The 27,995-nt window shown below is 41.2% G+C and overlaps 1 protein-coding gene across 1 annotated transcript; it reads right to left on the bottom strand.

The window, feature by feature from the left end:
- Positions 1–59: 59 nt before the first annotated feature.
- Positions 60–27,549, bottom strand: klhdc3 (kelch domain containing 3). Its single transcript, XM_051126795.1, has 11 exons — positions 27,494–27,549; positions 25,019–25,245; positions 24,529–24,705; positions 23,067–23,182; positions 22,908–22,979; positions 21,837–22,050; positions 21,627–21,713; positions 19,999–20,107; positions 5,240–5,313; positions 3,683–3,761; positions 60–1,739 (listed from the first exon to the last, which is right to left on the bottom strand). Exons 2-11 carry the CDS (start codon positions 25,170–25,172, stop codon positions 1,673–1,675), a joined length of 1,149 nt encoding a protein of 382 aa, XP_050982752.1. The 5' UTR covers positions 25,173–25,245; positions 27,494–27,549; the 3' UTR covers positions 60–1,672.
- Positions 27,550–27,995: the final 446 nt, after the last annotated feature.

The following is a 27,995-nucleotide window of genomic DNA, read 5'->3' as shown; positions in this document are numbered from 1 at the left end:
TTATATCTCAAACACACACACTCCAACACTTCACACTGTATATTTAAGCAGACAATAAGCAAAATTATCATCAGTTTTATTATTTAGGAAATTCAAGATCCCACTAAAAACCCGTTTACAATATAGATCGAGTCATAATTTGCGGAAAGGATTCATCCAACATCCAGGAATTACGTTTGAAGCTCAGTGTGGTTTCCAAACGTTCCTTCACACACCAACAGCCGACACGATTAAAAAAAGACTCCAAATCCCAGCATTTACGCTAGAGAAGTAAATCGGCCAGTCAGAACATAAAGAATAGTGTCTTCCTCTCGTTCACTACATATAAAACATGCCTGTTAGACCGTGATGTCCGTGTTTCAAGCGGCGCGTCACTAAACCAGCAGCGCTTTACTCCCCTGAGCGTCCGTCTGTACGAGCGACAGATCGATACGAAAACGCATTCGATTCACGCAATGACAAAGCGCACTCGAGCTTCATCTCGTTTCATTTTGAGGCCGTTTTGAGTCACTTTCATCAAATCCCTGTTTCAGATGTGGGGAAACAACTGAGGACGGTTGAATTCTCTGTTGCGCTCCGTCTGCACGACATTCATTATGACAGTTTATAGTCAGATATTCAGACACAATCAATAAAATCTCTAATAAAACACTTCAAATCTGGTCAGACCAGAAGCCTGCAAAACCCAGAAGACTTTAAGCACTTCGATTCCAGACCTTCTGATGTTCTGAACAAGTTCATCAGGCACCCGACGATCGAACGCTGATCCGCAGGAGCTTCGGTATCTGTGCTTCACCTGCAGCTTTGGCACCATCAGGATCAATATCTATAAATAATATCAATATTCTGCAGATCAGTAAAGATTCAGATGAAATATAAAGGGATGTTTAGAAACAGCAGTAATGGATCTGATTGTTAAGATGTCTCTGGAAAGCCAGACTGTGCGTGAAAGATGTGAAGCTGGAGAAATTCAACATGAACGCCGGCGAGAGATTCGGCCCCGTTCGCAGGAGACACCAGAGGCAGTTTATTTGATCGGCGCCGATTTGCACCGACGTTAAAGACTCTCTGTAAATGACAAAACAAAATCTAATCTTTTCTGAAAACTTTACAGCATCGTTTAGAGTGTTCAGATCTGCTGAACGCGATATAACAGGACGCACGCATGCGGAGGGAATATTTAGGTTTCTACTGATTGTTGAGTCAAGTTTTATTGTCAGAAGCATTGTGGGTAAACAGAAAACCAATCCAGTTAAAAGAAGAGGAACTCAACACAGGTCCGACGAGTTCCGTCTCCTCTCGTCTGCCCTCGGTACGTAAGAGCACGGAACCACAACCAAAGTCTTGCATATAAACCCGACGGAGCCATCCGAACACACGAGCAGAGAGAGATGACAAATTACAGGATAAATGATCTTCATTTCACTCCAAAACCCCATGAAAACACTAACACTGATGAATAATTGGACTGATTTAAGAGCGCAAAGGTCAGTGTTTCCTCAGCGGGAATCAAGTTCGACGACGGCAAAAATCACAGCTCGCGCGCACCGAAGCCCCGCCGGGAAAGGCCTTTCCGATCGAGAAACTTCATTCCGGGTCCAAACGGGTTTAAATAAATCAGCTGTGGAGCGGGACGTCCTGACAGAGTTCTGGAGAAGGTTCTGGCGCGCCGTCATCCGTGGGAGGAGAATATGGGCCGGCTGATGTTGCTGTTGGTGGTCATGGCCGTCAGCTCCCACCTGAAGAACAACACAGAGAAACACACGGCTTTATCAGGAGATCCCAGAAGCCCTTCAGACTATCAGTCAGAGCGGCAGGACGTCAGATCACTGCTCAAACCGGTAAAGGAGATAAATCACACCGAGCACACACACACACACACGTGATGCTGCTGCCCCGCAGGAGGGCGGATGTGCGCCGGCCCTTCATTAGACTCATTAAGATAAGACGCCACTTCACCATTTGTATTCTCCATCAGCATCAGACCGTGCGTCTCCTCCAAACACGCTTCACAGCGCTCAGTAAAACGCACAAAAAAACGTTCAAAACACACCAGCGCGTGTTCTTGACTCAGACCTGCAGAGGTTGAGAGTCACTGACAAACTCTTGCATAACACTGGACTGATGAACACATCTTCCAGATGCCTGAGACTTCTGACATCTTAACAGGGTGTCCACCAGTAAAACATGAAAACATGAATCTCATAACATTATTTATTCCAGATGTGATTTTGCAGTGTAACTTATTGAATCTAACTTGTAACAGCCCTATAGAATTTACTGATAAATTGTAATAATTTGACATGAAATGTGATGCATACATTTAAAAAGTAAAAAAAAAAAAAAGGCCTTTAGAAAGGTAAAAAAATATGCAGATTTAAGTATGTAATAGCTGATAGAACATTGATGAAAATTTTCTTTCAGAATAAATTATAATTGTAAATTGTAATAAAACACCACCAAAAATCTCAGTGATGTGGTACTTTTGTGGGGATATTTTGTGTGGAATATTTTCTGCTGATATGAAAGATTCACTGTATATCATAGTAATAAATATCATCTTTTTACATTAAGCACATTAAATATTACTTATATGTATGTAATATGATGTGTATTTCCATTACAGGTTTAGGTCTTAAATTTCACACAAGGTGGTATTAAAAAGGTCTTAAAAAGTCTTAAATTTCACTTGTTCATATCTGTAGAATCCCTGTCTTTAAATGTGGCTCGTTTGTCAGTTTACACTTGATAACCGTTTCCATGAACTGTTTGATTGTTCTGACTATAAAGAACGTGAGAATGTTTGTGCCTTCAAAAAAAAAAAAAAAAAGTTATGAAAATGTCATCATCACACCCTTAAACACATACACACATTAACACACACGTACAGGAGCGCAGCTCCAACAAACTGACGAATATTAAAATACTAATAATAAGGATGTTTGGTGTAAATCAGTATATGAAGAGTTCAGATGCAAAACCAGCTAAAAGCCATCTTGGTCAAAAGTGAGATAATGATAGTGAGTGAATGCTCCTGACACATATTATACATCCATCAAATACTTTTACTGCAAACTCACTCAATTTCAGCCTCAGCCCAATCAGAAGCACCAGCACTTACACAGAAACCATACAAAGTAGCCAGAAAGAAATGCTCATTTTAAAGAAGAACGTCAGATGGACTTAGAGGCTTTTGCATCTGAACTCTTCAAATGGTGTGTGAGTCTTTGTGCATGTGAGTGGAAGTGAGTGTGTTTAATGTGTGTGTGTGTGTGTGTGTGTGTGTGTGAGCACATCTGCTGGTGTTTGGACTGAATCTGTGCGATGTATTTTGTCTTTGGTGAGCGCGATAATTCTTTGCACTAATTGGTTGAATTATTGGGCTCTGTTGCGGCTGTGGAGTATTAACATGGCTTCACTCTCTCCCTCCATCACGAGTGTGTGTGTGTGTGTGTGTGTGTGTGTGTGTGTGTAACCTGATCAGTAAAGCTGTGAGCTGCTGACAAGAGGCCAGAGCTGATGAGGGTCAAGGGTTGAGGTGCAGATTGTTATCGCTGTCTCTGGTTTCACACTCATTCACTAGTGTGTGTGTTGTTGTGAAGCTGGTGCGACTCTATTCACATATGAAGGCTGAATGTACGTGTTGTGGTCAGTGCTTGATTGTGGAGGTTCTGACTCTCACCTGATGTCATGAGGGAGTCCCGACTGCTCCAGACTGTACTGAATAACTGCTAGCTTGCATAAAGTCTTCAGATTAGGACCTAAAAAACACAGCAACATGAGCTCAGTAATGCATAAACACAAGTACTTTAATCTCACTTCTACTTATCCACTTTATTTTCCCATAAGAGCGGGTGCGGCCGTTTGTCAATCGAATGTGTCTGGCTTCCGGTGTCCTTCGCTTCCAGCTATTTTTAACTGTACAAAAGAGCTCGCTTTGCTGCTTGATACTGCAAACTGATGTGTCTTACCTTATTATTTTAATGTATTATTGTAACTATAAACACGCGGGTTTGTAGCGCAAACAGTTTAACTGTACTTTGTTATTCTTCTCGTTATTTCCCTACAGCCGGTAATGTATTTTCCTTTTATTAACCAGTATAATTTACCTATTATTATTTTCCTATGTAAAGCTGCTTTGACACAATCTGTATTGTTAAAATCACTATATAAATAGAAGTGACTTGACCGATGAACATGAAGTCTCGCACATTCACAGAAAACGGCTCACGTCTGCGTTGAAAAATAAGGTGGACAGACAGTACGCCGTCGATCAGGATGAGCGGTCGTCAGGCCGGCGGCGTGCGAGCGGACAGCCATACATGGGCTTCCTCTGGCGCTCACGTGTGAGTCCTGACGGCCGCAGGAGCTGAAGGTGATGCCAGAGCCGCACGTCTGCGATGCTTCCCCGCTCTATTTTTCACCCGCTCCTGCGGAGCTGCTCTGGACGCGCTGCCAAAGGAAGTGCCTTTATTTGGTGCCGGATGCACCTCGCCGTGCCCGTCTGCCTCAGAGAGCGCGAGAGAGAGAGAGACGCCTCGGCCCTCGGGGATCTGCGTACTCACCCGTACCACTGACCAAACTCACTGCTGGAGACCTACAGAATCCTGTCCTAAAAATATAATTCACTGTGTAACACGGAATGTCATGGAATTTGGCAAACGCCGGATGAATAAATAAAGAGTAGGGCTGTGCACTTGATCAAATGGTGAATTGCTGTGTAAATGCACACACTACTGTAAAATTGTTCTTGAAGATTCAATTGATCAGACCTGCTTTTTGATTATGATTTACTTCAGTTTAATAAATTCCTTCAATTAAATTCAATAACAGCACTGAACTGGAATCCAGAAAAATTAATATGGAAGACACAGAATTTAGGAAAAATAACCTACTACATATGGCCCTAAATATGTCATTTTTGTTAAACTATGTATAAACTTGTTAATTAGACTTGATTTTTTGATTAATACAATCTTATTTATTCAAAAAAAAAAAAAAAAAAAAAGAAAGAAAAAAAAATATATAAAGCAGAATTTGGGGAAAAAATAAAGGCCCCTGTATTCCTTTTGATTTGTCATGTCATGCTGTTCTTATTTTAGTAAAGGGTTTGGGTCAATCCACAGTCACACGAAACCATTTTAATGACGCCAACTACACAACTACTGACTATGAGCATTTACTGAGATAATGAAACTCACACTGAGAGACAGAGACAGAGACAGACAGACAGACTCACTGAAGTCCAGGATGTACAGGTCCGAATGGTCCATGAGGTTGAACTCGTCGCCCATCCCCTGCTCCGGACACGGACTGAAACACAAAAGAACAGTCCATAACGCTGCTTCATCAAACGCCATGAAAACACTCTGACTGCATGGCTAATTTATTTCTACACTTTTACTATAGTAAAACCACACTTCATTTTCTTTCTTTCTTTTTTCTTTGTTTTGTTTTTAGAACTGTACTGCCTTAATGGTGTGAAGTTTTCTACTTTTTCTTAAAAAAAAAAAAAAAAAAAAAAGTCACCAGAAAAAAAAAAAACCCGCTCCGAAATCCTGATATGAAACAAATGATTGGCAAATCCACAACGAAGTCCCGACCTGAATCAAATGATTTGGGATCCACGCTCTAAAGTCCCGATCTGAATAAAGATTCGCGAAACCATCATTTTAGATCGGGACTCTTGGAGCATGGATTGCGATTCATTTGACTTACGTTGCGTATCGCAGATCATTTGATTTAGATCAGTACTTAAAATTGTGTATTGTGAATTATTCAATTTGAATCATTCAATATGAATCATTCAATTCACAAAATGATTCACTAACCCATTCCAATCTAAATCCAATGATTTGCGATATGTGATTTGAAGTCCCGATCTGAAACAAATGATTCGTGATACGTGATCCGATTGGAGCACTTTAAAACAGTGAATCATTTTGCTCAGTTAAACCAACTTAGTGGTTTAACTGATTCAGAGTCTCGAAAAACTTAGTTTTACCCAACACTATGTGCTTTTTAAAACCGTTACAAGTGATGTTGAAATTCAAAAATGAATGATTTAATTTGATCTGGTTTTTGCTAGTGAATTGCTTGAATTGAATGATCGAAGCCACGAGTCAGAATCAATCATAGCGGTACCAGCGTAAATGACTCAATTGATTTGGTTCAACTGCTCCTCTTTTCACATCTTCAGTCATGTTTACACGACGCTGTCAGAACTACTACTTGATTAGCTCAATTGTTTTCTGACATTAACTGAAATAAGCACAAAAGTCATGTTTTTTCATTAAGTGAATTTTGTGTGAAGAAGATATGCGCTTATTGACAAAATTAAGCACTTATTTCATAGATACACCATCTTTTAATAATTCAAGCACTTTTCAAGTACCTCTGCTATTTTCAAGGGTTTTCTAGGTTTTAAATTTCAAAAAGTCAATTTCAAGTACTTTAAGCCCCTTGTACAAACCCTGAAACAAACTGTTTCCTGCTTATTGTTGAGCTGAGCTGAATAATGCTATAATGCTGTCTTGCTACAGCTAAATTCAATTTGCATCATTGATTCTATTCACTTCCTGTTTGTTAATGTAAATCTCTATATAAATGTGACTTGACTTCTATTTTCCATGCTGTTATGTTAAAAACAAGCTGTTGAACCAAATAAAAACTGTGATCAGAGATCGTAAGGCAGCTTCTTGAAATGAACTTCTTAATGATCTAAACATAAGAATCTCTTAAGGCTAATAATATAGTTTCTGACCTGAATTGTGCTACACAATATATTTGTACTTTTACCATCTAATTGGAGGTACAAAACGCCACTAACAGGAAACACTTTTTTTTTTTTTTTTTTGAATGTAGGGTCTGTTGTGAAATTTAGTATCTCGCTACATGAGATTGTGACAATTTTTGTCTTACAATAAAATGTTATCATCATATGATCACACCTGGAAATCACTACCATCGAATTCCATACGTTTCCGTTCTGTGTAGGAACTCTGATGATGGAATGAACATGCAGATGTTTCTTCAGTTCTCCTGCTGGTTAAAGTTCATCAGTAAACACTATCTGAGTTTGAACACACAACTTTTCAGTCTCCTGCTCAGATCTTTAGGCAGTAGAAAAACATGACCACTCTTTTCTTCTCATGTTACAATATTGCTAAAAGAGGAAGCTGTAAAACTCACACACACCTTATCAGAGACAAACACACACGGGACCTACAGGAAACGCTGGAATATCTCACACAAACATCTGCTTCCTGCTGACACACCTGCACTGAACACCAACACCATCATCATCATCATCACGGGCATCTGGAGACCCGTCCAGAACGGCGGCCGCGCTCCGGTATCTCCTTCGCCTCTGAGTGCAGGACGTCGTTGGGATTTAACGTTCCTGATCTTGCTTAAACAAACAGGTCGGCGGTTTAAAGGGAATCAGAGCGGTTCGGGGTCCCGGGAGGCCAGCTGTGGAACTCATTACACCCCCGACCCACCGGGAGGTCAGCCAACCCGGATTACGCCGAGACCTTTATCAGACCCGCGGGCCGTTACATTAACGTACGCACGCTCCTATTTATTTACCTTCGTCGGCAGCGCGCCGCTCGGAGTTAATGAAACGTGGCCTATGAACCCGGAGAACCGCCACCACAAAACAAATACAAACCACAGACACACGAAGAGACACAAGAGCATCAGAGAAGAGCAGAACACTCACTTCAGGACGACTCATTCACAGATTTCCCTGTGCTTCATTCATAAAACAACATCGAACACAAAATCAATACAAAACACCTAATCCATAATAACACTTCCTCCAGTGAAAACGTCCATCTCCTGTTGTCTCTCACATCAAAATCCAGCCACATATTTGTTTAGAGCCGTTCTGGCTTGTAAACGGTGCTTGATCTGTGCAGATTTCCCTCCTGATTCAGACCAGACCACTTTTTCACTGGAGGAAGCGTTATTATGGATTATGGACTCGTATTTGACTTAATGTCTTCATGATGGATTTTTTTTTTGTCAGCTTTTGTCTTCTCAAGATGGACTGGAGTGGTGTGGATTACTTGTGGATTATTGCGATGTTTTTATCAGCTGTTTGGACGGCACCCATTCACTGCAGAGGATCCATTAGTGAGACAGTGACACATTTCTACAAATGTGTTTGATTCACACATTTATTTTCCTGTTTATCTCTGTGAAGCTGCTTTGAATCCATCTGTATTGTATAAAGCGCTACAGAAATAAGTGTGACTCTAGTTTCAGATTCAGTCTCGGTATGTTGAGTTCTGCTGGTTTGCAGTAGCAGAGATGAGTGAATGATCACAGACTGACAGCAGCCGGATGATAAAGACAGTGAGCGGCTCTGATCCGCTCTGAACCCTCACAGACAGACAGAGAGAAACACAGACAGACAGACGGGTCAGTGGTGAGACAGCTGATGTGACCAGAGCGCTGGACGGCGTGAAAGTGTATTGTGAGTTTATGAGGTTTCCTGGTGTTTGACGGCTCATTTGTGTTACATGATCAGCCGAGTATCATTGAGGAGGTTCCTCCCCCTTCACACACACACACACACACACACACACACACACTCCCCCGCTGCACTATGAAAACACACTCACTGTTGGACGTAACACCACTGGGAATGTCACTGGAATCCTCTAAAGCTTCTCTGGCTACAATCACCTCATTAGCCTGAGCGTCACCTTCTTAAAAGGTCACTAATGAAGAAATGAAAGCCCCCCGTTTGATTTGTTTGCCCGTCCGAACCCACCGAGAGGGAGACACAGTTTCTCCACAGAAACCTTCAAACTTCCTTCACAGCAGGATCTCACACACACACACACACACGTTAATGCGCTCCTCGCGTCCTGGTTCTGACAGGGAACTAATGTGCATTGCATTTCCTCTTCCTTTTTCCCGATGAGCCGGAGTGCCGAGAGCTCACCGACGGTCAGGAACTCATCGTGCGCTATGACTTCCTGTGGAGTGGCTTATCTGCGGAGCACAGATGCATTACGATGCCTTGTTGGTAGAAAACATCAATGCTAAACAGCCAATAGAAATATTCAGTGGAGAAGAACCTGAGCGACGGGTCAAATAAGACCCTACAGTGATCCGTGTGGAAGCCGGTCCACATCTAGAGATCACGAGATCGAGTCGAGCTGGATCTCAGTCTCAGGTCGGCCATCGGAGAGCGGGTTTAAGCAACAGTTAATAACGTATGAGAGACGCTCAGCGGCGGATAATGAGGCTGATGGAGTCTGGGTTTAAATATAGACGCAGCAGAAACAGAGCCCAATCCAGCTGATATCGGTCAAGCGCTGAGCCCGTGTGAAAACAAAAATCAGCACAAATTATCGGAGAAATGCCCTTATCTCTCGCCAGTAAACAAGGGAACTGGGAAAACAACGGATGTTTGGGGCCTCCGAGGCGACTGGCTTTTGTACGGAACGCAGAAAGTGAGTTTTGGATCGACGGACTGGGTTACGCTCTCAACCGACCCAGACGAGAAACGATATTATGACAGATCCACTGAGTGTGAAAAACACAGACGTTTGTCTGCAGTTCAGATTGAGACTAGTAGAGAGCAGCTCCACACCACACAAACACTCGTTGAGTTCTGTTACGTTATTATCATCAGGGTTCGTGCAGATTTATCGTGTTTTGTTTTTCAAGGACTTCAATCACAAATCTCACTTATCGAACAATATCTTCTATTTCAAATTCTAAAAAAAAAGAGAAATAAATAACATATATATACTAATAAAAAAGTATTACAAAGTATTCTACACTTTTGCTATAGTAAAATCACAGTTAATTCTTAAGGAATCTTAAGGAATTTGTATTTGTGAATATGTTCTTTCTTTTTTCTTTGCTTTGTTTTTAACTGTATTGCCTTAATGGTTTGATGTTTTCTACTGTTTAAGGAAAAAAAAATCCAAAAGATTTGCAAAGTCACTCCAAAATCCTGATATGAAAACAAATGATTTGCGAACCATCATTTCAGATCAGGACTTGAACCGATCAGGACTCAGAACTTCAAATTGCATATTACGAGTCATTTGATTTGAATCATTCAATTTGTAAAATGATTCACGAAACCCATTCTGATCTAAATCAAATGATTCGCGATTCGTGATTTGAAGTGCCGATCTGAAACTAATGATTTGCGATACACGATCTGACTGGAGCACTTCAAACCAGTGAATCATTTTGTGACTCCGTTTCACTCAACACTACTTGGTTTTTAAAATCGTTACAAGCGATGTTGAAATTTGAGAATGAATGGCTCTTTTAATTTGATCTGTTTCTTTTGCTAGTGAATCGATCGAAATGAACGACTGAAGTCACGAGTTTGAATCATTCTGAGCGGTTCCAGTATAAGTGACTCAATTGATTGGGTTCATCTGTTCCTCTTTTTGCGTCTTCAGTCATGTTTACACGACGCTGTCAGAACTACTACTGGCTTAGCTCGATTGTTTTCTGACATTAACTGAAATAAACCAAAAAAAAAAAAAAAAGTATGATATTTTTTGAATCGTGTGAACTTTGTGAGAAGAGATATGTGCTTATTGACAAAATGAAACACTTATTTCATAGATACATTGTCTTTCAATAAGTCAAGCACGTTTCAAGTACCTCCTCAGACATATTGCTATTTTCAAGGAGCTATTTTCTCAGGAGCGATTCTGCATGTGGAACGTGGTTGTTACTCCTTTCATTTGCCTGGTTTAGTCTGGTTTCTCCCAAGGTTTCTTCTCCATGTCTGTGTTCCTTGCCACCATCAGCTTTGGTTTAATTAGTTGGGGTTTAAAATACACTTAATATTCAGTAATATTATTGATATGACTGCGATGACACCATCAAACCAATAAACTTTACAGCTGTGTTACAGTCACATTTGTCTCATATATGATAAACGTTTACATCACTGATTCTGATATTTTCCTGTTCATTTCCTGAAGCTGCTTTGAAACAATCTATATTGTACAAAGTGCTACAGATATAAATGTGACTTGACTTGAGCAGCATTAAAAACTCAGAACAGGAGTAAGTGTGTTAAGCGGCCGAACGCTGAACAGGTGAATGTCAGTCACACATTCATCATGGAGAATCATAACACTGGCATATCGTCAACACAGAACACACTTCACATTCACAGGGGAGCAATGAAGACGATCTGAACGTGACGGGCGGCTCAGAATCGATGGATCACTCTGAGGATGTCTGTCACATGATGCTGAGACGCGTGAGAGCGTCTGCAGATCGTCTTAAGTGCATTTCGTCTAGCCAGCGACGATTTAAGCTGAAACTCTGTACGACTGACTAGAGCTGTCTACAAACACACACTGCAGGAGGCACAAAAACACACACACACGCACACTCCTTATTTCTGTTTGATGACGCTATTAACATTCATTGCTTTGAACGACTTTAACTAATATTAGTGTCAAACGCGAGAGAGAGAGTGTGCGTGTGTGTTTGAGTTTGTATATACACATATGTGTGTGTGTTTCTTTATGAGTGTGTGTGTGTGTAGTGTAGTGAATCACACACGCTGGAATTGGACGGCAGGTCGCTCAGAGATGCAGGAGGCTGATGGGAAACTCAATCATGATTCTGTTGTGTAAAAATGCTCACTTCTGAATGAAAAGATAAATAAAGCATGTGATTCATACTTCAACTTAATACATTTTTACTGTAGGACTGACTTCCTGTTGATGACGTCTCAACTGTCGGTGAGCAGAGCTCTGAGTGAGCAATCACACGGAGAGATATCTGAAGTGCTGTTTTTACGCAGTTCCGTCAGAGGAAATCATTTCTGACTGAAACGCTCTTGACACGGCAGGACGCAGTTCTATTATTACGGCCACTTTCATCTTCACTGCATCACAGAGTCGTTTCACCTGCATTCTAGAAGAGTTCTTTCCTTTCCGAACACTGTCACTCACACAATGACATCAAGCTCTTCTCTCACACTCACAGCGCTGTATGAGAACAGCATCAGAGCCGCTGGCGAATCAGTGATCAGCTTCTGATAGGCCTAAACCATCACACAGAGGAAGTGACATCACGACCGGATATTAAAGCGAGAAAGGCACGGAAGCGGCACGCCGCTGTGAGACGAGCGAGTGAACGACGCCGAAATAAATCCTCAAACACACTCAACCAAAACAAACAAACAGAACAGAGGCGGCTCATCACCAATACAAGCTGTCGTCCCACGCGCTATCCCAGCATGCCAATCTGTCACGCTCCTGTTTACATCCGGCGCCCGTCCCCGTCTCTGGACTAGGGAGCACAGACGAGGCGGCCAACGCGGCACGAGTTCGACATCAACAATGACATCAGCTGACTCACGTGACCTCGCCGCATCGCACCGCATCAGCCGCTCACACGGACAGCAGACATCTGACCCCGAGCACAAGACCGGGAATACCTGCAGCAATAGCCAACAATACACTGACTGATCGATTTTTCTTTTAATGGCAAAAATCATTAGGATATTAAGTAAAGATCATGTTCCAAGAAGATATTTTGTAAACTTCCTACCGTAAATATATATAAACTTAATTTTGATTAGCATACAATATGCATTGCTAAGAACTTCATTTGGACAACTTTAAAGGTGATTTTCTCAATATTTAGATTTTTTACACCCTCAGATTCCAGATTTTCCATAGCTGTATTTCAGCCAAATATTGTCTCATCCTAACAAACCGTACATCAATGGGAATCTTATTTATTCAGCTTTCAGATTATGTATTTAATCTCCGTTTCAAAAAATGGACTCTTATGGCTGGTTTTGTGGTCTAGGGTCACATATAAAGACAAATAAAGATGTTTTTTAAGGAAACACACTTTTATGACACTTAAAAATACTTAAACATTTGGACCAATATATGATTAAATTGAATTACTCCAAATCAGCTGATCCAGTGTTGGGGAAAGTTACTTCTAAAAGTAATGCATCACAATATTGTGTTACTCCATAAATAAAGTAACTTATTGCGTCGTTATTTAGTGACTTTTTATAGGAAAATAATGTTACACGTTACTTTTGTGTTATTTTTTGATACCTGGGCTGGGCTTGCGCACTTATTTTTAATAACAAAAAACTCAGAACTTAAATTATCGGCAACTGTAAAGCCCCTTTCACACCAAAAGTGAAATGAATAATCCTCAGACTGAAGGAAGAGTCTCCGTCTCTGCACTTGTTTATGATTTCTCTCAACATGGGGACAGGAGAGCTGTCGATCAACACATGGAAAAAAACAAAGTAACTTGATTTAATAATTTGAAAAAGTAACTCCGATATTTTCTTGTAAATTTAAAAGTAACACATTACTAGTTACTTGAAAAAAGTAATCTGATTACGTAATTTGCGTTACACCTACACTGAGCTGACCAGGATCCAGAATGCCTGAATGGATCTAAGATCTGAATGAATCATTTACTCCCCTCATTTTGTTCAAACCTGTGTGATTTTCTTTCTCCGTCCAAGCAACATTAGACTTCCATTATATGAACAAAAAAAACACTAAAAATGTCGTCTTTTACAGAAGAAAACAGGTTTGAAAGACACAAGGGGAATAAATGATGACAGAACGATTCACTGATCATTTTTGATCATCTGAATGATCATGTTTGGATGAACTATCCATATCCACTTCTCACCACGTCAGGACCATCATTGCTAAAGGTTTGTAATTACTGCTGTGATTGTAAGAGCTAATTGGTTAATAAACCACTAAATAAAGCGTGAGTAAGTGTGTGTGTGTGTGTGTGTGAGTGTGTGTGTGTGAGTGTCGGGTTGCGTCAGGTGAGACGGGGGTTCTCCTGCAGCTCATAAATCAGAGCAGTGGCTGAATTTCACGCCTCTCTTCGGCCCAGCAGGCCTGTTTATTCTGCTGTAAGTGGCCACTAACACACACACACACACACACACACACACATACACACACAGCTTTCACTATCAACATTACACTATAATATGATGATAAAAAACACAAATCACACACACACACACCTGATCAGTGCACACACTAACACGCATTTATGATGATGAATCATGACAAGTGTTTCACTGACTAAAATCAGAGGGCAGGTGGATTCTGGGTATTTCTAGACGTCTCAACTACACTCACAAAAAAACAGCAAAAAACAAGCAGTGCTATTCAACATTTTGGTTTACAATGGATGTAGAAACGATCTTTAGATCTCTTAATGTTGACTGAAGTTTAGGTAAATATGAGCTGTGCTCAACAGACTTTTCTTCTGTTTTGTTATTGGACAGCGAAGGAGAATCATGGTGAAGTGTGTGATCACACGTGATGATTGTCTGGCGTGACTTTGTGAGATCTGCTGATCTTTTCTCTCATTCTAACACAAACGGTGAGAGCGAAGCTCAACCGGACACATCCGGGCTCGCGTTTCCCGCAGCGCGAGAACGAGCGCCGACGCCGACGCCTGACGAAGAGCATCGCACGTTTGCGTAACGACGATCGCGCCGACGGCTTTCCCGGACACCTCCGAGCCTCTGAACACAGCCGGAGCGCTGAGAACTTTTATTGTGCTTCACTAAAGCCGTAAATTTACGCTCAACAAATTCCTTCTGTTTAAGTAAATATCATAAAGGCAGCAGGAATATCAGTGGAGGTGTCTGCTCAGCATCAGCACGCTATAAATCTGACGGCCGTTTCCTGCGACTGAAGAAAACACAAGCGAGGTGTCTGCCGTCTGATTCACGATGCGATTCGTCTCTTCCCTCAGATAAATCCCTGTAACGCGCGTGACCTCGCCGTCGCTCTAGAGGTCAGCGCTGCAAATCAGCTCCATTAGAGCTGCGACGCTTCACATGGGCTCTGCGTTAATCATTAACATGCAAACTCTGTGTGTGTGTGTGGAAATTAGACTTGAAATCAGACGCACTCTCACACACACTCTCACAGAAGCTCTCAGTTTTAAAAACAAGTGAACACGGGGCCTGAAGAAGACGTCGTTCATCTTCCTCCTCCCACGCCCCGCGAGGCCGAACGCGTGCGATTCATCTGCATCTAAACGGTGCCACACGCTCAATTCCTGCGATTTCGTGGTCGGCTACATGAAACGCCGCCGGGCTAACGAATGAGAGGCGTGAATGAATGAATCTGCGCTGAGGTCAGAGGTCAGCGGTTTCTGACCCCACACAGGGACAAACTCTTCAAAAGATTCAGCGATACGCACAAGATCAGCAAACAACACTCGCTCATCTTCCACAAATTCATCACTGATTGAACAGTCACTGTGAAAGATCTTCATTTTCATTCCGGTCTGATCACAACAGCTGTTTCCATTCACTGCGGCAAATTCAACTAAATAAAAATTTTGTACATTTAAAACAAAACTGTCACTACCTGGGAAACTTGTGCACATTTCTGCAAGTTTTATGAAGGTACATTTAAGACCAATTTAAGAAAATGTAAGGAAAAAACTGAAGGGAACACAGCTCATCAATACGGTCGCCAAATGTAAATATCTAGGAAGCACAACCAGTGGAATTAGAAACACTTCAAAGATTAAAAACTCATCACATTTTAATAATAAAAATTTTTTACTAGAATATGGAAATAAATTTTACTGTATCTTCTGACTACATACAAGTGACATTCTTTCTATTTTTGTCTTGTTTTCCATTGCAACAAAAGTAAATGTTTACATGCCATTTCTACGCAGCTATTTTTATGCGATATCTCAAAACGGACACAAAAACGTGTGAATAGAAGCACAGCTACTGTCTGTTTCAGAAACCCATCATGACATAACTAAACTGAAGAATTAAGTCTTAATTGCGCGATTGTTTTGGCAGGAGTGCCGGCTCGGTCTCGGCCGACAGCGCTAATGCCGTCTGACGCAGGAAATCATGACTCCTGGAGGAAATCCTGCTCTGATCCCAGAGGGAAATCCAAATAAATGAGCAAAAGTGTTGCACTCTCCTCTCAAACGTTAGTCTCCGTACGGCAGATAATCCTGCTTAACTGGAGCACTTCAAGAGTTTAAGAGCAGACACACAAACAAACTCACGGCCCCTGAGCTCCGTCACCGTTAAACACGGATTCTGCATTTCCACCAGCTGCCAACTTCAGATACTCACTTTAAACCCATTAAAGATAAAGGAGCAGATTTACTAAACAGGTATCCCATCCTATAAAAGCGCTGATGGGAGTGTTCAGTTCTGAACATGCAGATCATTTCCACTATGACCAACGCAATCGTCCCACTAGGGCTGGGCGGTCCATTGAGATTGTACAATATATATATATCTCTGTAAACAATAGAGCAGGAACCAATACTGTTTATATCAATATATAGTAATTTGATACAAGCGCATCTGAACAGTAGCGGAGGACGCGGGGCAAGTTGTCCAACTTGTCCTTAACATCAGACGCTTTATATCAAGAGCTTGAGTTAACGCTCATCACCTTAGAATTATAAGGGTCTGTCTGACATTTTGGTCAAAACTGAGTTATTCACATATTTGTCATGTTTCTTTTGTAAGTTGTGTACATTTTTTAGAAAACAAAAATCTAATTTATAAATCTATTTTATCTACAGAAGTCTATGGAACGCAAAAACTTTGAAGCTCAATATCTCAAAAGTGCTCCGAATGCAGACAGAATAATTCTAAGGCGACGCAGTATAGTTTACAGCGGTCAGATGCTCTGACAGAGACGCTGTTCAATGTGTTTGAGATGTGCTGTTTTCAGTGCAGCGCTTACATTTCATTGGTAGCATATAATAATAATATACTATAATCATTTCTTTTTGCATGTGTTAGAAAGACATGTAGAAAAATGTAGAAAATGAGATATATACTATATATTACAATTCAGCGAAACAATGCCAAGATGATTTTTGGGCCGTATCGCCCAGCTCTACCCACAGCAGAGTAATTAGCCACTACTGGCAGTGTTTAGTGTTAATAACACAAATACTAGTAAACTGACCAGTGCAGACCTTAGTAAATCATTTCCCATGATTGATTTGAATCTTCTCCTTACATTAATGTTGTGTCTGAAAGGCAAACGTTTTGTTGCAATTTTCTTGTAAAATCAAACTACATTATCATTCAGCTCTTTTTTAAAGTTGCATATGTACATTTCACCAACTTTATCTGTATACAGTCACACAGCTCATGTAAACTGATATGACCTATATAGCAAATCTCAGCTGCTTGATTGTTTAAAATGTCACAAATGCAACTATATTGTCATCCAGCTCTAATCCGATAAACGTCAATGGTATAGAATTCATTAGGGATGAGGGGTAACGTGTCCCTACTAAAATCCTAGCAAACAAATATATGTGTCCATAACCACTGTTGTTGTAATTTATGTAATTGTGTAATTTTCCTAATGATTTTAAAAAGCACGTATAGTATTGGGTGAAACTGAGTTTCTCGAAACTCTGAATCATTTTGCAAAGTTCGGTGCGGGATCACGAATCATTTCATTCAGAACAGAAGTTCGGTGCGGGATCACGAATCATTTCATTCAGAACAGAAGTTTGGTGCGGGATCACGAATCATTTCATTCAGAACAGAAGTTCGGTGCGGGTTCGCTAATTTTTTTTCTTATTTTTTTTTTATTATTAATAAACAGTAGAAAACATTCACCATTAAGCCAGTCAAAGAAAAAAGAAAGAAAGTGTACACAAACACAAATCCCTTTAAAAAATTAACCATGATTTTGCCAAGTGTTTTTTTTTTTTTGTGTAACCACAGTTTTACTGCAAATACCATGGTAAAACTATAGTAACCATGTTTTTGGTTAGGGATGTGTTGCCAGCTTATTAAAAAAGTAATACATTTACACTTTAAGAGGACACATCTAGGATGAATATAGAGACGCAGATTTGACTGTTTTAGGATGAACAGAGCTTTGTATAGTTTCCATGTAATCGTTGTCTACATCAACTCTGAATAAAGAAAAGAGATTTAGAGCCAGATTTTTGTTTATGTATATGAAGTTTAGCTAGCAAGAAACACAAACTATGTAAGTTATATTTTCCTATATTCTCTTTTGAGTAGTCGAACAATCCAAAGAAAACATTTTTAAAGCAAAAGAAAAAGTCATTTTAAAAGATTAGATTAGATGAACTCACTTCAATTTCTGACAATAATTACATCCACACGCTCTTTGTGAAATTTGGATGAACTAATGAAGAGATTTGATCTCTTCATATTTAAGGAGAAAAGTAGTCGGACATCACTTGTTATGACCAATATCCACACACTACTAAATTGACCCTAGCAATTAATTTTGATCAAACAATTAAACATCTGTTGTCTGGCGTTACGTCCCAGCCAAGATCAAACCTACATCCTTGATAAATGTGACTACAAGGCATGAAAAAATTAGAAAGATGAACATCACGATTTTCAGCTTTACAAAACAATGTATATTGTAAAAAGCACTATACAAAATAATCTGACATGCACTAAAGACATTTTAAAGCACTGGACTCCTGCAGTCGTCTGGCGTCGAGCTGCCGAAACCTCCTCAAGTTTCTCACTCTGCTGAGAGAATCCCTGTCCCACAATGCCTTGCGTTTAACCGGCTGAGCGGCCGTCTAACGACGAGCGTCCGATCCTATCTGCCGCTATCTATCTGCCGCTGTGGAGCAGACTGACGGATAATCGGCTCGACTGCGGCTCAGGACGGCCTGAGCTTCACCGCAGGACCCAGCGGGACGCCCGCGATAAGAGCGCGTCTGATAAAGCTGCGTTAGCCAGCTCATTACACCGCTAGCGGGGTATCAGGGAGACCCGGAGTCTGGGGACGAAAGGGAATCTGCTGCTTCCTCAATATAAAGCTCGTTCAGGATGCGCTCCGGGACTCCGGGGGTTTGAGTCTGACTGCCGGGCCGCAGCACCGTCTGCTGGATGAATGCACTGAGCTCCTATTCACAACACGTCAAACACACAGAACCGTGAGGCTCGGCACAGAGTTTTGCATCAGACTCCTCAAAACAAACCATCCACTTCGACACAATAAAAACGCCGCGCTCGAGTCTCACACGGAAGAATCAAACAATCGACCGCCTTTCAGGTCACGAGTGTGCATCTGAACTGGCCACAACACACAGGAAGTTGAAGTGGAATGACAGGAAGTTTACTTAATTGTAATTCAAAGTAATTCACGACAGTTAATGCATTCTGATAAATGAAGTGTTCTTCCAGCCTGACACACAAAACTTCACTTATTACATAATTTGAAGTATACAGGGCCCTATGAATCCAGTCATAAAAATGTAATGTACTGTATAATGAATGTCATGGAATCTGTACGTTTGGATGAATTAATCAAAAGTAGCTCATTATACTTAAATCAAATTGCGATATTGACTAGTATCTCTAAATATTAAACAAAAAGACTATTTAAATATGAATTGTTCATGTTCTGTGTGTCTCGTGTAATTTTTGTTAAACTTCTAATAAATTGATGTTAAATTGTATACATCTCATCATTTTAATTAATTCGACTTAATAAAATCTACTTTGACCTTAAAAAAAGAAAGAGCCCAGAAAAATTAAAATAGAAAAAATTGAATTTGGGAAAAGTAAAATAGATTTCATAGGACCCTAAGTATATAAACTAAATACAAACTTACACAGTTAGCGTTTTGAACATCTATTAGTTTAGTTTTCTAGTTTACAGTGGGTCACATGAATTTCAGTTCATTTTTATGCCTCGTTACATTCCAATCTATTCGCTGCACTCAAACACTGTCACGAATGTGACTCTGACTGATGACGCCAACCAGCCCATCGTGCAGTTTTAGGGGTCAGGGCTTTTTTAGGGTAGTTTTCTGCTCAGCGTCATATGGCTGTGCATCACTTGTGCAAGTTTGTTTCCCAATAAATTTCCATCATCAGAATTCAGACACTGCTAAAGCACACCGCAGACGGAGGCTGAAGCGTGGAGGCGTGCGACGCGAGGAGCTCACCTGGTTCCTCCGAAGAGGATGATGCGATCGCCCACCATACAGCAGCACTGTCGCCGTCTGGGACACGGACCCTTGCCCTTCGGCTCCACCTTCTTCCAGGAGAACGCCTCTGAACACACGAATAAAGACACATGCAAACATCAGCGCATCAGTCGGTGCTTGTGCGTCTGTGATGGGTCGTGCTGTGACGAGCGCCACCAGCTAGCACGAGCACAAAACGTCTGCCTTATTCCTCCATCACTTTACATGAACGTTGCTCTCAGAGGTCGTTCGGCTCGTGCCGTGCGTGTGAAGAGCACTTCTGTGAGAAGTGGTACGCTCATACGCTGGTGCACGCACCATAAATGGGTTGCCATGGAAACGGCTCAACAAGCAGCTATTGGTCAGTATGATTGAGCAAGAGCGACACTGAGACATTTCAACAAAAAATAACTAGAAATTTACTTAACTTAAATCAAAGTGTTTAGGGCGAGACACTAGCGGCAACCGCTGCTTTTTTCATGCACTGGTCTATTTTTGAGATTTTAGTCTGCTTTGCTTCCATATAATGTCTTCATTCAGACAAATGACAAGAAAAAGAAAAACATCCAATACACATTTAAGTGTTTATTTTATTGAACTTTATCTATTTGGGTCTGTAGATTTCAATCTCAATCCATGTCTTTAAAAAAAATTTTTTTTTTCAGTTTTACATATTCTGAAGTAGGGCTGCAACGATTAATCGAACGATGTCGTGAGGCGCGTTTAGTCAATGAAGCCGGTACTTTGATTAGTAGTAAAGCTCCATCACGTGCGCTCAGCTGGAGCGGCAAGTAATACACAGAGCCATAAAGCACTGACAAGCTACGCCAAATCGCGCACAAAATCGAATAGCTTGTCAGTGCTTTACGGCTCTGTGTATTACTTGCTCTGTGTACTGAACGCACGTGATGGAGCTTTACTACTAATCAAAGTACCGGCTTCATTGACTAAACGCGCCTCACGACATCGTTCGATTAATCGTTGCAGCCCTATTCTGAAGGTTTGTTCATATTTCATTCACATAAATTTATACTACATTTTATTCCTTAAAAAACATGGTGAGAATGTTTTCTGCCTGTTTTCTGATATATGGAGTGATTAAAAAAGATATCCTAAACACCTGTAACTCTAATACAATAACAAAATCAAACAAGAGTTTTGAACTTGACTTTATCCAATGATCAGATTTATGTTTTGAAAATGTATGCAAATGAATGCACATTTAATTAGAATGCATACGCAAACAACAATCTACTTTTTGTCCTGTGATTAATGAAATGAGTGAAGTGCGGTTTCATCCATTAGTTACTAGTTTTACTCTCATCTGTCTGTGATTCTCCTGAGCTCGACACTGAAACATCGCACAAAAACTGAGCATTCACTCCAAAACAATGAATGAAACACACTCCTCTGATAATCATAAATAACTGCAATACTGAGGAGATCAAATGAAAGAATAGGTGACAAAACAGCACTTTTATCCATGAAAACGGATGAAAGAATTCACACACATTGACCCCGATCACGTCAAATAACCAATAAAAAGACATGAATATTATGAGACAGACAAACATGTTTAACCACCAGCTATGAATGAGAAGAATTACCTGGATTGAACTTCCACAGGTCGTTGAAGTGTCGATCCAGACGAGCGTTATAACCCCCGAATATGTACAATTCTCCATTGTAAGAAACTGTCAGAGAGAAATAAAGAAAAGCTGTTGTTAAACATCAAATATTCTAAGGTCTCAGTGCAGTTTTCACCTCACGGCAGCGGCCGTTTATGACGTCTGTGTTTCATGTGTGTGTTTGCTCACAGGCCGAATGGCTCCTGCGTCCCTCGGGCAGCAGCTGCGCAGTCGGCGTGTTGAGCCAGCAGTTGGTCTCCGTGTCGAAAATTTTGATTTTATTGCAATAGATCTCGTTGTTGGAGTGGAAAGGGCCGAATCGATCCGCTCTCCCTCCGAACACAAACATCTTGGTGCCGATGATGGTAGCCGAGTGGAAGTCTCTCCATCGAGCCGGCGTGCCCTAAAGAGACAACATGTGTCAGATACAGACGACAGCGAACACACACACACACACACTCACGATCACATCTCTGTCTGCTGACATTACAGTGATGTTGAGTGAGAATCACTGCTCACAAACAGTCAATAACATCCTGCTCTGTTACACACACAGAACCAGGCCTGACGAAGCTCCACGGCGCCATCTAGTGACAGCGGACCACAAACACATTGGTGCGTCTCGATACATAGTTGGCTGACTACATAGATCAGGGGTGGCGAACGTCGGTCCTGGAGAGCCACAGCCCTGCATAGTTTTGCTTCAGCCCTAATCAAACGCACCTGAACAAGATAGTCAAGGTGTGAAGGGTGACTAGAAAGCAACAGGCAGGTGAGTTTTAATTAGGGTTGGAGCTGAACTCTGCAGGGCTGCGGCTCTCCAGGACCGGAGTTCACCAGCCCTGACATAGATCATGCTGTTGAGCATCTCAGCAGTGAATCATATGACCATCTAATATCCCTCATCTGAGATCAAACTGGAAGCAATGCTTGGTCAGCAGTGAAGCTTATGAGTCTTTTCATCCAACCATATAAATAGAAGTACATGAAATTGAAGTGTGTTTATATACTTCTGATCTTCCTCCATCAAAGCAAAGTTTTTATGAGCACAGAATGACAAAAAGAGAAAAATCTCCCAAATATATAAGACCAAGATCTTATATGAGATCAACACACAGGCTAAAAAAACAATCCATTTTTCGAACAGTCTTCAAATACAAAGCGCTCTAGTGTGAACAGCGATAATGACGCGTGAGCACACGTCGTTTGACAAGAGCGACAGATCTGTGACGTTTCTGTGAGCAGTGTTCAGAGACTCACCCGGGCGCTCACTAGTGACCAGCACATGCTGCTCGTGTCCAGCTTGTGAATCTCATTGGAGAAACAGTCGGCCTGAAAACACAAACACAGTCAGACGCTTCATCGCACGTTCGTTAGCTGACGGAAGTTTACACTCGCCGAATCGCTGCAGTTACGCACCAGCTGCTCGTATCCGCCGAAGATGTACATGGCCTTTCCCAGCACGCAGGCCGAGTGTCCGTCTCTGGCGCCCGGGACCGTCCCGGAGATCTTGGGAGTGAACCATCGGTGGTGATCTGAGGAAACACGACACAGCGCTCGCTCAAACCGGGTTTAGCTCAAGGAAGGTTTATGGTCTTTCGTGTGTAGGTGAATACAGTCACCTACTGTGTAGCACATGCATGATCACAGACGAGCGGACACTTTGATTTTCTTACATTTGACCGGCCTACAAAAAGTGGTCATATATTATCACCAGATATTGGATTCAATATTTTTGTCAACTTGTTTTCTATTAGCACAGGTTCTGCATCGACTGAACATTCCTCTGAGCGTACATGTTTGAGCAAATATTGCCAAAGTGATCCACAAATAATGCTTTGTCACTTAAAAACTGAGGAGCATGAGCTCAGATCAATGAGGTCTGCGATCAATCAGCTCCAAAATAAATCCAGAAAAAAATCTGTGCTAACTGAAAGACAAGTTGAACTAGATGAGTTGGCTTGAGAAAGTCTAGCCTGACAGTCTGAAGCAGTTGTAAAAGTGTTAAAGTTGATGTTGCTATCATGATTTAACCTGTTGTTAGCATGTTTTAGCATGATTAGCATGTTAACAGCATGATTCTAGCATGATTAGCAAGTTAATCGCATGCTGCTAATGTCCTTCTAGCATAATTAGCATGTTATTAGCATGTTGCTGGCATGATTAACATGTTTAAACCAGCTAATACCAGTTGATTCAGTAAAAAACAGCTAAAACCAGCCTTGGCTCATTGTCTAGTCTTAGCTGGTTTAGGCTGAAAACAGCTGGTTTAACCTTGGCTGGTCTTTCAGCAGGTCTCCCAGCCTGACCATCTAAAAAAAAGTGGCCAAAACCACTTTAAACCACTTTAAAACCAGCCATTCAGCTTAGGCTGGTTTTAGCTGTTTTTTCAGTAGGGAGTTGTTAAGCTTTGTGTAAAGGTTTTCACCCCTTCAATGAGAGTCTATGGGATTTTAGGTGGTTTTGATAGTCTGTTTTTTAATAAAAAACATAAGCCGGATCAGTTAGAATAGATTCCGTCTGAAGGTCTGACCGGAGTTTGGCGGTTGTTGTTTTAAAGCTCTAGGAGGAAACACTGACTAAATTTTGGCTCAGAAGAAGAAGCAGCAGCAGCAGAAGCAGCTTGTACAGCAGATCAGTAAGATGGATTTCTCAAGACAGCTTAATTAAAAAAGAAGAAGATTAAATCCAAGATTTAGTGATAATCTACCAAAAGAGACTCCTAAGCACTTCTTGAAAGCCAAAACTAAACGACGTAAAGGATTTTCAGCAGCACAAGTGTTAAAACACAACGTAAGATAATGAAGGTAAACCTCAAACCATTCATGACTTTTGCCCACAACATCCCGCTGAAGCATGTGCTTTTATCCCGGACACCTACTGACGTCAAAGGCGTACAGCACGTTACACGCGCCCTCGGTGTCGTTCCGGCCGCCCCAGATGTAGATGGTCTCGTCCACCAGCACGGCCGTGTGTCCGTAGCGCATGTAGGGCACTTCCCGAGCGTGTTCCCTTCCTCCGGTCCGCACGGGCGGCAGCTTCGTCCAGCGCAGAGACACTGAGAAGACAGACGGAGAGAATGAGACGCCAGCTCACAGTCATCACGCATTGGACAGACGAGACTCGCATTGCATTCGAGTTACTCATTTGATCGCTGGAATTAAATCCGTGAACGGAAAGCCAGCTTAAGACAGATTCAATTTAATATCATCCAGAAAACCCGGAGACAAATGCAGATGTGTTGCTGATTTTGTTTCTCAGTCTGTAAAGCAGATGATTTTCATCTGAATTTGAATACCGTGTTGAGCTCATTTGAATCACCTCACATTTACATGCGGGTTTACCGCTCGAGTTCGGTTTATCAGACTGACCCGTGTTGAAGACGTGCACGTCGATCTGCCTCAGGGTCTCGTAGTCTTCTCCGGAGCAGTATCCCCCGAACGAGTAGACCTTGTGCCCGACCGCCACCGCCGCGTGGTTGACCCTCCGCGGGCCGCCCTCCAGGTGCACCGTCCAGCGTAACATCCCACGCTCGGCCACCGGCTGACCGCTGCGCCTTAAACCATCACGCCTGCGCAGACGTCACAGCTCCATCCGGCTGAGGAGGAAGAGCAACGACCATCAGAGACACACACTGACTCAGACACACAGACAGAACAACCAATCAGAGACGACTACGGACTGACTGACACAGAGACGCATGTCGCTCATCTGTCACCGGCATCTTGTCATGGGGTTTAGAAGACACTTAATATTCAGAAATATTATTGATTTTACTGGCTGCACTGACACCATCAGATGTGAACTAAACATAAACGGAATAGATCCGATTAATGACGCTGTCGTCTTCTGTAGAGCTTAATTCACAGCTCTGTTTCATAATCGATGAATTCTTCACCATTAAAACATTCACACACAATCTGTAAAAAGCACAAGGCCTAGAGAAATAAATGTGACTTGACTTTAATATCCTTTCAGCTCAAATGGTTTTCTTTTTTATTTTACACTCAAATCATTGTTTCATGCATTTATCCATCAGGTCCTGATCATACAGTTTAGTTTATGATTATGTTTGTTTGATTGATTGATTGTATATTCTCCATAATAGCACTTTCTCCACTAAAAAAAGAGTTATTACTTTTTGGACTTTTTCCTTTCTAAATTTTAAGTTTATATCTTGCAAATTTGCAATGTTTTTCCGCTTAAATTTTGAGTTTACAACTTGCAAATTTATGACTTTTTTCTAAATTCTGAGTTTACATCTTGTAGTTTTTTACTTTTTTCCCTATAAATTCTTATTGATCTCTTGTAGTCTTTGACTTTCTTTCCTTCCCTCTGAATTCTGAGTTTACATCTTGCAAATTTGTGTCTTTTTTCCATCCATCTTCTGTTGTCTGTCACATCAAAATCCAGCCACATATTTGTTTAGAGCCGTTTTGGCTTGTAAACGGTGTTTGATGTGTGCAGATTTCTCTCCTGATTCAGACCAGACCACTTTTTCACTGGAGGAAGTGTTATTATGGATTATGGATTCAATGTATTTGAGTTAAAAATGTCTTCATGATTTGTTTCAGTTTTTGTCTTCTCAAGATGTGAACTGATGGACTGGAGTGGTGTGGATTACTTGTGGATTATTGTGATGTTTTTATCAGCTGTTTGGATTCTCATTCTGACGGCACCCATTTACAGTGATGGAATGACACATTTCTACAAATCTGATGAACAAACAAACTCATCCTAATGTCAGATTTCATTCACATTTTCAGTATTTTTCACTATTCCGCCGAGCAGGCCTGATGTTTTGTGTGAGCAGCAGATCATCACACACACCTTCATCAAACACGTGAAAGTGTCAGCGAAAGAGCTCAGGGTTTGAGAAGCTCTGCAGAGTATAAATATATAATCGTATCTCTGTAGGCACATGCCAGAATATATTTAGAGAAACACAACAGTCCATCATCACCGTCTCACATGACACGGCCGCGTCTCAAAACACCAGCAGCTGCCAACAAATGAAGCATCGGACAGTAGGAACCTCTGAGAACACGACCAGCATGTCCAACACTGCTGCCTAGGTAGGTGGTGACTAACTAGGTTTGAGACACATCCAGAGGATGACCTCTAACCTTTAAACGACAGGTTATATATAGAGACACACGATCAGTCACTGCAGGTTAAAACAATGATATTTAATTTCATTAACGGAGTTAAACCTCTTTATTTCAGCATCTCAACAGCTTTAATGTGCTGCATAAGACAGGCTGATCACAGACTGTGCACACGCACGGATTTGTGTTTTCAAAAATAAAATCTATTTATTTACATGATTAAGGTCTTTTTGTTGGGACACTGGAAATCACGGCAGAACAAACTAAACGTGTGTCTGTTTCTTCTTGAATATTCACGGCACTAAATCAGGCTCATTTGCTCTGTGAGACTCTTTGATTTTAATGACATCAAATATTTAAAGAGCGAATAAAGCTCCTGTCAAGTGCTGTTAGCATGATTAGCACTGTCAACACAACTTCTCCACACAAACAACTCAAACGATCAGAACAACACAGACGATTCGCCAAAACCGCGTCGGCATTTTGGTACAAAAACAAAACATGACATTCAGACGAAAGAGAATCATTAATCTGTGCGGTATCGAGGGTCAGTATTAGCCAGTCCGGCTAACCGCGCTAAAGCGAGCCGAAAACCCCTCAACCGAGCCAACGAACCGACGAAAACACGGACATACAACAACACAGAACAGCTTCGACCTAAAAAGCGTGTAAATAAAGCCATTAAACGTGAATGTGATGTTAATAATGCTGGTGCTGTAGAGCAGAATCTCCTCTTACCTTCTGTGTGCTAATGTTCAAAATAACGAACCCGCGCTGGCGCCCCCTAGCGGATCAACACACACACACACACACACACACACACACACACACACACACACACACACACACACACACAATTCATTACATGACACGCAACAGAATGTAGCAATATTTACAATGATATGAATATATGAAATATGATCTATTTTTGAACGATTCGTAGTTCTGCTTATCTCTAAAACGTAAACGGTTTTAATTTAAGCAATAATTGAACACAAAATACAGCCAAACACAAGGCGATTACTAAATCAATACAATTACTCATTAACCAAACAAAGATAAACAGAAAACAGGGACTAGAATCACATTCCCTACCGCTCACAAGTTTGGGATCAGTAAGACTTGTAATGTTTTTTAAAGAAGACTCTTCTGCTCATCAAGGCTGCATTTATTTGATCAAAAAGACTGCTAAACGTTATTACAATATAAAATAATGTTTTTTATTTGAATGTACTTTAAA

This window comes from Labeo rohita, chromosome 13, assembly GCF_022985175.1.
Source record: "Labeo rohita strain BAU-BD-2019 chromosome 13, IGBB_LRoh.1.0, whole genome shotgun sequence".
Lineage (NCBI taxonomy): Eukaryota > Metazoa > Chordata > Actinopteri > Cypriniformes > Cyprinidae > Labeo > Labeo rohita.
The sequence above is the reverse complement of the archived record's forward strand: the minus strand, read 5'-3'. Positions and strand labels throughout refer to the sequence as shown.

What these genes read in the sequence shown, in the direction of transcription:
- klhdc3 (XM_051126795.1), bottom strand. Translation starts at nt 25,172, where the DNA reads ATGTTACGCTGGACGGTGCACCTGGAGGGCGGCCCGCGGAGGGTCAAC. An exon ending in GGTCACTAGTGAGCGCCCGG is followed by an intron (nt 22,051 to 22,907) that starts GTGAGTCTCTGA and finishes TTGTCTCTTTAG; the next exon opens with GGCACGCCGGCTCGATGGAG. An exon ending in ACGCAGGAGCCATTCGGCCT is followed by an intron (nt 21,714 to 21,836) that starts GTGAGCAAACAC and finishes TCTCTCTGACAG; the next exon opens with TTTCTTACAATGGAGAATTG.